The sequence below is a fragment of the Bos indicus genome, chromosome 1, assembly GCF_029378745.1.
Source record: "Bos indicus isolate NIAB-ARS_2022 breed Sahiwal x Tharparkar chromosome 1, NIAB-ARS_B.indTharparkar_mat_pri_1.0, whole genome shotgun sequence".
NCBI lineage: Eukaryota > Metazoa > Chordata > Mammalia > Artiodactyla > Bovidae > Bos > Bos indicus.
In genome coordinates this window covers 73,752,879-73,763,390 of record NC_091760.1, presented here as the reverse complement: position 1 = coordinate 73,763,390, position 10,512 = coordinate 73,752,879, and the positions used below count along the sequence as shown (strand labels likewise).

Genomic DNA, 10,512 nt, shown 5'->3' with positions numbered 1-10,512 from the left:
TGTCGAGATCCCCAGGATAATACTCAGCCTGCTACTCCAGAACTCTTAACATGAAGCTTGCCCATGCACACAAAGCTCTCAGAGTTGGTGATTTTTATTGCCTCACTTTTCAAGTATGAGCCAATAACCAAGCACTTAAGGAAAGCAAACAACAACAACAAATCCCAGAGAAAATAGATACAGCTGAGAAAGGAAGCCTTTAAAACCTCAAAATTTTGGATAACCAACAAGGACCTACTGTACACGTGGAACTCTGTTCATGTGGATGGGAGGGGGAGTTTGGGGGAATGAACACATGTATATGTATGGCTGAGTCGCTTCACCATTTACCTGAAACTATCACAAAACTGTTTGTCAATTGGCAATCAGTTCAGCTCAGTTCTGTAGCTCAGTCATGTCCGACTCTTTGCGACCCCATGAATCGCAGCATGCCAGGCCTCCCTGTCCATCACCATCTCCTGGAGTTCACTCAGGCTCACGTCCATCGAGTCAGTGATGCCATCCAGCCATCTCATCCTCTGTCATCCACTTCTCCTCCTGCCCTCAATCCCTCCCAGCATCAGAGACTTTTCCAATGAGTCAACTCTTCGCATGAGGTGGCCAAAGTACTGGAGTTTCAGCTTTAGCATCATTCCTTCCAATGAAATCCCAGGGCTGATCTCCTTCAGAATGGACTGGTTGGATCTCCTTGCAGTCCAAGGGACTCTCAAGAGTCTTCTCCAACACCACAGTTCAAAAGCATCAATTCTTTGGCGCTCAGCTTTCTTCACAGTGCAACTCTCACATTCATACATGACCACAGGAAAAACCATAGCCTTGACTAGACGGACCTTTGTTGGCAAAGTAATGTCTCTGCTTTTCAATATGCTATCTAGGTTGACATAACTTTCCTTCCAAGGAGTAAGCGTCTTTTAATTTCATGGCTGCAGTCACCATCTGCAGTGATTTTGGAGCCCAAAACAATAAAGTTTGACGCTGTTTCCACTGTTTCCACATCTATTTCCCATGAAGTGATGGGACCGAATGCCATGATCTTCGTTTTCTGAATGTTGAGCTTTAAGCCAACTTTTTCACTCTCCACTTTCACTTTCATCAAGAGGCTTTTTAAAAAGTTTTAAAAAAAACTAGGAAATTTTAAATTCTATTATCCTAAGAGAAATCCAAGAGACTGCATCCATAAAACAAAAGTCTATGAGTGCTAAATTGCTTCAGTCCTGGTGGCTCAGTGGTAGAGAATCCACCTGCCAGTGGAGAAGACACAGGTTTGATCCCTGGTCTAGGAAGATCCCACATGCCGTGGATGAACTAAGCCCATGAGCCACAACTATTGAATCTGTGCTCTAGAGCCCAGGCTCCACGACAAGAGAAGCCACTGCAATGAGAAGCCTGAGCACATAACAAAACGTAGCCCCTGATCTCTGCAACTCGGGAAAAGCTCACACAGCAACAAAGACCTGGAACAGCCACATAAATACAATTATTTTTTAAGAAAGTCAGATAGTGAAAAAAGATAATTGCAAAGAATATAATTTACAGAACATTAGTGTCCAGAATATGTACAGAGTTCTTACAAATTAGTAATAATGAAAAGACAAAATGTCCCATCATGAACTGGTTGATGTATATACACAGATAATTCAAAGAAGGATCAAAACACTCAATAAACATTTAAAAATAAGTTCAAGTTCACTATCTTATCTTCACTATCAATATCACTATCACTATAAGTTCAAGTTATCAGGGAAATATAAAATAGCTATGAGATATCATTTCATACTTTTCAGATTGACAGAAATTTAAAATTTTGATGTTATCAAGACTTGGTGAAATTGTAGAGTAATGGGGCATAAAAAGAAAAGAAAAAAAACACTTGGAGTGAATGTCCTTCAACAAGAGAACAGGTAAGTTGTGGTGTATTCATTCACTATTATGTAGCTATTACAATGAACTAGAGCCAAATACTTCGTGTGGATAAATCTAAAAAATGTGAGCCCAGGAAAAAATTTTAATACTATATGCAAAGTAGCATTTATATACAATCTTGAAAATAGGCAAAGGATTCCATTTGCTTAGAGTTGTGGGCACATGTAGTAAGAGTATAAAAAGACACCTAGGGATGTGAAAAATTCAATTTATTAATGTGGTTACCTCTAAGGAAAGGAATAGGAACAGGGGAAAGACGGAGACAGGAGCCTTCAAATTTATCTGTTGCATTTTATTTGGTTAAAAAAATATTTGAAGCAAATAAAGCAAAGTATAAAGATTTGACACAGCTGGTTAAGGTGTCCAAAGACATTCTCTACACGTTTCTGAATGTTTGAAGATAATGACCAGGAGTTTGGGGGAGATGTTTTAGCTGAAGGGGGACACCAAAATGTAAACATTTTGTTTTATTTGCTATTTTTATTTGCTTCTTTATCCTTCTGCTTAGAAGAGTGCCTAGTACAGAGGACGTTGTCAGTAAACAATTGCTGAATAAACACATGTGCGCAAAGGCATTGAGCTGCGTTAGAACATGCTGTGTTCTGAGAGAGCAAATCACAGTAATAGCCAACTTCTGCTGCTGCTACTGCTAAGTCGCTTCAGATGTGTCCGACTCTGTGCGACCCCACAGACGGCAGCCCACCAGGCTCCCCCGGCCCTGGGATTCTCCAGGCAAGAACACTGGAGTGAGTTGCCATTTCCTTCTCCAGTGCATGAAAGTGAAAAGTGAAAGTGAAGTCACTCAGTCTCGTCCGACTCTTCGTGACCCCATGGACTGCAGCCCATCAGGCTCCTCCGTCCATGGGATTTTCCAGGCAAGAGTACTGGAGTGGGGTGCCATGGCCTTCTCCGAATAGCCAACTTCTATCAAGCCCCATATAGCAGTGCCCTGGATTATTTCATCCTTGCAAGAAAGCATGGCAGTTAGGACTGGAGAACACAGTCCATCAAAAATAAAAGTCTGAGTTTTATCCTGTAGGTAGTTTCAAAGTGTGGAGGAGTGGAAATAAATAAGGAGGCACACACATACACACATTCCCCTAGAGTGCAAGGTGAGCGGGCCAGATGGGGTGGGGAGCATGCCCAATGCCTGACAGCCTGAGAGGGGGCACACAGAAGGGAACACTTTTAGTCTGCCAGGAAGACTTCACCAGGAGGAGACATCTGAACCTGACCTTGAAAATGAAGTGCACCTACAAATGCCAGGAACCCCCAGCTCTTCCTGCTCCGTATCCAGTGGTTGTTGTTGGAGGATCTATTTCTCTGGACCCTGAGCACGGAGCCTGACCGCACAGGGCTGAGACCACTCACAAGTGAAGACAGACTAACTTGAATGTAAGCACCCATTCCAGGATGTTTGGTCTCACCTTTAAATACAACAGAGGAAAAAAGAGAAAAAAAAACCTACCAGCTCAAAGCTCTTTTAAAATTATGACAGCAGTAATAATTGCTTGCCCTTTAATAATAAGAGCTACCATTTATTGAGCATTTACTGTATGCAGGGCACTGGGCTAAGTCATCAGAAGCTTGTCTTTAGTTCTTACAACAACTCTAAGAGGCAGGTACTATTTATCCCTTTCCAGGGATGAGGAAACCAAGGCTTGAAGATTTCAGGGGTGTTGCCCACAGACCTATGCAGTTAGTAGGTGGAGCTGGGATCCCAACCACCAGTTTCTGACTCTTCTCCAGCCCATGCTTTAACCACTGCTTCTCCCAAGCAGACACCCAATTAAAGAAAGGAGGGTTTTACTGCCTTCAATTGGAATAAATGAGAACGTGATCCGAGCATAATAAACTAGAACCCAAGCTTATCATTACATTCATGAATACCTGTCACTGTCAGGTGTCCCGTAAATGCTTGTGAAATGAGGTAGCGTTTAGTTCCAGGAAATGAAACCCAGTGTCGAAATGACAGACTTCACCCTTGTGGGACTCCAGTAGGAACTCACACATCACGTGAACAAGCAGAGCAGGGCTCTTCGGCTCGCAGCAGCCGGGGACAGTCGAGATCAACAGCATCTCCCAGCAGCACACTGAGAGCCCCTGGAACGTCCCACCCTTCCTGATGCCCGCCCTTCTCCAGCTCCTGGGCACTCAGCCTGCACCGTGCTGGGTACCCAGCTCTTAGAGGGAGGGCTGGGTTGTCTCTCTCTCAGCCCATCATCAGTCACACAAGCCTATCCACACTCTTGCGTGGATGGAGTTCAGCACTTTCCCCCAAATCCGACAGGTCAGACATACGTAAAGTGAGAAAAAACGGGACGAAAAGAACTGTGAAAGAGTTCTGCTTTTCAGATAAAGGGAAAGAGAGCAACCCATCTTCTCCCCTAGGAAAAGCCACCATCGCCGGATCCCATGCATTCTATTTATTCATTTCGCAAACATTTGCCAGACATCTACCAGGTGCAGGAAGCAGGCCCTGGCCTGGAGCTGACTGTCTCCTTTGCATCCAACCCTCAGTTCACAGTTCAGAGACCGCCGTGGTCACCCCACCCACCGACCCCTGACTGTGGGCACAGGGAGGGGCCTCGCAGTCCGCGCGGCCAGGAGCACACTGTGGGTAGGCAGACAGGCACAACAGACAGTCACGGTTTACCACTGTAAATGGTACGGGGGCTCAGAAGGAGGGGGGTCACTGAACGGGGAGGAGAGAAGGAGGCAAGGACATGGCAGAGGAGGAAGGGAGAGGAAGATAGCGTCAGCGGGTCTGGGCTCTCTCCGGAGCCGCGTCCGCAAATACTCCGGTCACGTTTTAATTAATTGCAAGGTTTTCTCACCGCCTCAAACCAGAGCTCTGTGATTAATTTCCGAAAGAGCCTGCAGAGTTTAATCATCGCAAACACAATGATCCCGGTAATTAGGGCCTGAGCAGCTAAAAGCAGAAAATAAAGACCCCAGAACAGGTTATGGTCCTGACTTTGGCCCTCAGCCACCAGCCGGGTCCACGACTCGGGGCGCGGGCAGCCGAGGTCGCCGGCCTGCAGGGTCCAGAGCAGTCGGCCGGCGTGCGGCCCGGGCCCGTGACACCGCGGGGGCTCAGCTCGACCCACGAGGCCCGCGTGCCGCCGCAGCCACGCCAGGAACGGCCCCAGGCCACAGTCGCAGCGCCAGGGATTGTGTCCCAGCAGGACCCCCGCCAGCCGGGGCAGAGCTTCAAACGCGTCGCCCGGCAGGGTCTCCAGCTGGTTGTGGTCGAGCTGGACCTCCTCCAGGCTGCTGAGGTTGCGGAAGAGAGCGCTGGGTAAGGCGCGCAGCCGATTGCTGCGCAGCTACACGTGGCGCAGCCTGCAGAGGCCGCGGAGCAGGCCGGCGGGGAGGGAGGCCAGGCCTGTGGAGCTCAGGGCGAGCACCTGCAGCTCGCCGAGGCCTCGGAAGGCGTCCTCCGGGAGCGCGCTCAGCCTCGGGCTCAGCGACACCTCCAGGACGCGCAGGCCAGTGAGGTTGCGGAAGGCGGCGGCCGGCAGGGTGCGCAGCTGGGTGCTTTTCAGCCTCAGCTCCCGCAGGCCGCCTATCTCCCCGAAGAGCACCTTGGGGAGTTCCTCCAGCGGGTTCTCAGACAGGGTCAGGAAGGTCAGATTGTGCGAATGAAGAAAGAGGGCAGAGGGCAGGAACTCGAGGCGGTTTTCGGAAAGGGTCAAGGAGCTCAGGCTTCGCAGCCGGTCGAAGGCTCCGGGGACGATGGAACGGAGGTGATTGGTGTGGAGCTGCAGCTCCGTCAGGGCGCGCAGGCTGTCCAACAGCCCCGACTCCAGAGAGGCCAGCCGGTTCGAGTGGAGCAGAAGCTTCTGAAGCTTAACCTGGACCCCAAACAACCCCTCGGGCAGGTGGGTCAAATTGTTTCCCGATAAATCCAACAATTTCAGGTTCCCCAGGTGTGTGAAGAGGCTAGCAGGCAGGAAAGCGAGTTGGTTTTGGTTCAGAAAGAGCTCCTGCAGGTGAACCAGTTTCTGAAACAGGTTTTGGTCAAGGCTCTTTAGTTCATTGCCGTCCAGAAACAACTGTTCCAGGAGCACCAGGTTATCCAACAGTGCGCTTGGGAGATGAGTGATCTTGTTGCGCGATAACCTCAGGGTTTTAAGTTTTATAGGGTCGTTGAACGTGCCCGGGGCAATGGCGGAAACGTGGCTGTCGGACAGCAACAGGCGCTGCAGGACGGTCATGTCACTGAAGCTGTTGTTCTGCAAGGTGCCGCGGCCCATTTGGAAGAGCAAGATGTGCGTGAGGTTGGTGGGCAAGCCGAGCGCGGCGATGCCGGCCACCGTGCCGCGCGAGCACTGCGCGGCGTCGCGGAAGGCGCACCTGCAGGTGGGTGGGCAGGGAAAGGGCTGCGCGCGCAGGAGCCAGAGCGCCGCGCATAGCAGAGCGCTCCTCAGCATGTCTGAAACGGCGTCCGCGGCAGATCTGTGGGCTACAAGCAAAAGGGCAAACGCTCGTAATCCTGCATGATCCTTTCACTCGAATTATCACTGACTTTAAATGTTACCCGGATATGCTACATCTCCCTCTTAGCAGTGCTGATTTTTCCTGGGTGGTGAAAAGACATTCATTTTGCACTCCGAGGTCTCATCCTCTTGTTTCACTGATTTTCCACTCTTAATTCAAATCGGTAAAATTAAAGCATTTGCAAGCTATGGAAAAGGTAATAATACCTTTAAATCTTTACATAGCAAGAACTAAAATAATCTTTCTCACAATCAAGCTTGGAGGTATCACAGAGCAGTGCCCGTTGTGAAAATAACGCTGCTCCTGACTTTGTTATTATTAATTTTTTGGATTCACTTAAAAATTTTTTTTAATTATTTATAATTTAGCCAGGGGTGCCTATAACCTACAGCCCTGAAGGGAACAGCAAAGTGTGTTAAAACAGCAGCAACCACTGCCTGATTCTTTTAATCACTATCACGCTGTATCTGCAGTGCCTTCTTACTCCACTAACACAGGACCGCTCAAAATAATGAATAGTCTCAGCCACACTGAGACAAGTAGGTTAACAGTACTTCATCACTTTATGCCACACACTGCTCTCAGCACTGTATTTAAATTAATGCATTTACTCCTTACAGTAACCTTGTGAAAGTCACTCAGTCATGTCTGACTCTTTGCCACCTAGCAGGCCAGGCTCCCCTGTGCATGGAATTCTCCCAGCAAGAATACTGGAGTGGATAGCCCGTCCCTTCTCCAGGGGATCTTCCCGACCCAGGGCTCCAACACAGATCTCCCGCATTGCAGGCGGACTCACTGCAGTCTGAGCCATGTGAGTTGGGTTATCCGCAATTAAAGGATGATGCAACTGAAGGCACAGAAAGGGTAAGTAACTTAACCAGGGTCACAGAGCTAGAATTTGGAAGTATTTCTGATTGTGCCATAAATAAGGAACTATTACTTCTAACATGCTATATTAAAAATTAATACTCAAGGCACTGAATTATCCATGAAATACACGCAGTAATACTAATCTGCCAAAACAATGTTTCCCACGTGTAATTTCAAATAAACTGCATCTTGTACTAAATTTTACTTATTTGTACAGACTAGCCAAGCCGTCCAGTTACCCACACTTAATTTTTAGAATATTTGGCCTTACCTGAAATGGTGCTGCACCCCAAAGCAACTGAATGGTTTAGAGCTTTGCATGCGATTTGGCACTTTCCAAAGGAAGAGAGGAGTATCTTTGCATCCTGAAGATAAAGACTTTCCCAGAACAAAAGTCATGGAAAGAGCCCTATCGCAGAGGCCATATTCTGGTTTTTTAATGACAAATAAATGACAACTGTCTTCAAACTCTGAAAGAGACTGTATGTAACCCAAGTCCTGCTGCCAAAGCCGAAAGATGAGCAGGAGGGGTGCAGTTTCTTCATAAATGGCACAGTATGACCTGGTGATGTGTGTCTAGTGTCACACAGAAGGATCATTGTAGCAGCCATATATCCCTGGTTGGTCTACACTTCCTTGGGACCTTCCTTTATCTGCTACTTCACTACAATTCTACTCAGGTTCCCCTCTGCCCCTCTTAAGAACAATAAGGTTAAGGACATTCTCAAGTGCTCCACTCATTTTTTTAAAAGTATTTTCAAGTATGTTCCCTAATGGCCTTGCTGGGTTGAGGGTGTCCACATGTTCAATTGAACATAGGAATGTCCAACTGCTTTGCAAAGTAATTGTACCAATATATGTTGTCACGTACCACGTATGACAGGTCCTGTACTTCATTTCTGCCCATGCCTTGACATTTTTTTTTAACTTTTGCCATTCATATGAAAGAATTGTGTGGTTTTAGTTTTTCATTTTCCTACTGACCGATAAACTTGAGAATTTTTCACATTTTTAAGGGCCAATCTTCTGAGAAATTTGGGTTTTTCTGACCATTTTTCTATATGGAAAAATGTCTTTTAAAAAGTAAATTGTAGGCATTCTTTATATATTCTGGATGTTAATCCTTTGTGGATTATAAGTGTTTGTTGCAGATATCTTCATCTAATATGTGCTTTGCCTTTTCACCTCCTTTATGTCTTTTACTGAACAGAAGTCTTAATATAGGCAGTTATTAATATTTATGATTTGTTTTTTGTGTCTATCAAAATAATTCCTCTTCTTGCAAACCAAAAAACTTCTCCTATAATAACTTACTACATTTTAGAATATTGTCCTTTGCATTTAGGTCTTTATTCCATCTAGAATTGATTTTTGTGTATGATGTAAGTACAATGTTTTTTTCCAACAGATCAGTTGTTCTATATATATATATCCTTTCTTCCCTCAGAGCTACAATGTCAGCACTGTCACAGAGCACCACTGGATGAACGTGTGGTCTGTGTTCTCGGCTACTTGATAATCCCTGTGCCAACACCACACTGAAATATAAAGCCTGAAAATATCCAGCGTCTTATCAAGTGTGAAGAAGTAGACATTCTCATACATTGGTGGGAATATAAATAGTAGCAAACTTTGGGGAGGAAACCTTAATTGTATCAGCCAAATTTTAAATATACATATTCTTTGTCCAATAGTTCCATTACTAAAAATACACACTATGGAAATGCTCATTAAGACATCTACACAAAAGTTTATTTGCAGGATTGTAATAGAAAAAAGGAGATCCACCCAATCCATCCTAAAGGAGCTCAGTCCTGGGTTCATTGGAAGGACTGATGCTGAAGCTGAAACTCCAATACTTTGGCCACCTCATGCGAAGAGTTGATTCATTGGAAAATACCCTGATGCTGGGAGGGATTGGGGGCAGGAGGAGAGGGTACAACAGAGGATAAGATGGCTGGATGGCATCACCGACTCAATGGACACGAGTTTGGGTCAACTCCAGGAGTTGGTGATGGACAGGGAGGCCTGGCGATTCATTGGGTCACAAAGAGTCGGACACGACTGAGTGACTGAACTGAACTGAATAGAAAAAAAAAAAAAAAAAAGCCTAAATGGCCATCAATATGGAAGTAGTCATTTAAATTATAGTACATCCATGCAATAGGATGCCTTGCAGACTTTGAAAAGAACAGATTTGAGCTGCAACTACTGATGTAACTTTCTAAAATACACTGAATGACATAAAACAAGGGCTGTGTAGCATATAACAATGGGGTTCTACACAAATGTGTACAATTTTTAAAAACATGAGCATATATATATATTTTCTAGAATACACACAAGAAACTTTAGTAGTCCCCCTTTGAGAGAAACTAGGGAAAAGGCGACTTCCTTACATACCTGTGAGGTTGAAATTTTATCAAATGTGCTTAATGTCACTGTTAAAATTTTTTTAATGCAAATATAATTTGGAAGGGAAAATGGCATTATTTAAGAAAAAAAGGAAAGAACATAGGTATTTTAAAATACTGGGAAAAGCCAGTGGCTGAACTGCAAAAGAATAAACATTAACTTCTGGAATTATTGACTGGAGTGGTGCTACAGAAATGGTCTTTTATCCTGGTTGGGAAAAAAAACGTCCCCCAAACCGACACTGGCAGGTGTAACAGAAAAGGAACTGAAATCTATTCAGCCTGTGATGTAGCCAAATGCAGGCAAAGCCCATTAAATGCTAAACTGACTGAAATTACCTTCTAAGGCATATAGTCCTAAACCACAGGGAAAGCCGCTGCCTATGCCAGGTGTTGTGGGAGGCCTGTCTTCCCACTCAAATCAAGGGAAGCAACTCCAGAGCTCAAACCAGCTCCCCAGCAGGAAGTCTGTCATGCACATACATGGCCACGCCAAGTGAGAGGCCCCTTGCCCATCAAATGCCAGGATCCAGCCCTGGAAGAGGTGCTGTGGATCAAAGTACAACTTCGAGTCAAACTCAGGAGAAGCTTCCTTGGCCTATTTCCCCAGGAAGATTTCCAAGAATTACCTCCAAGTTTTATTTTGAAGAGAGGACATTACAATCACCCAAGGAGGGAACACCGGGCACAGAAGTTGCGGACAGTAGAGGAACACTGAGTTCATTCAATGGACAAACTGATGAGCTACTGAGAACTTTGAGCACTGAAGTAATGACACCACCAGTGTTTCCAGTCCTTTGGA

At 45.7% G+C, this 10,512-nt stretch overlaps 1 protein-coding gene across 1 annotated transcript; it reads right to left on the bottom strand.

Annotated features, from left to right (window-relative positions):
• Positions 1 to 2,200: 2,200 nt before the first annotated feature.
• On the bottom strand, positions 2,201 to 6,359 carry GP5 (glycoprotein V platelet). Its single transcript, XM_019957794.2, is given in 1 exon segment — positions 2,201 to 6,359. A coding segment is annotated over 1 exon segment (1,620 nt). The 3' UTR covers positions 2,201 to 4,739.
• Positions 6,360 to 10,512: the final 4,153 nt, after the last annotated feature.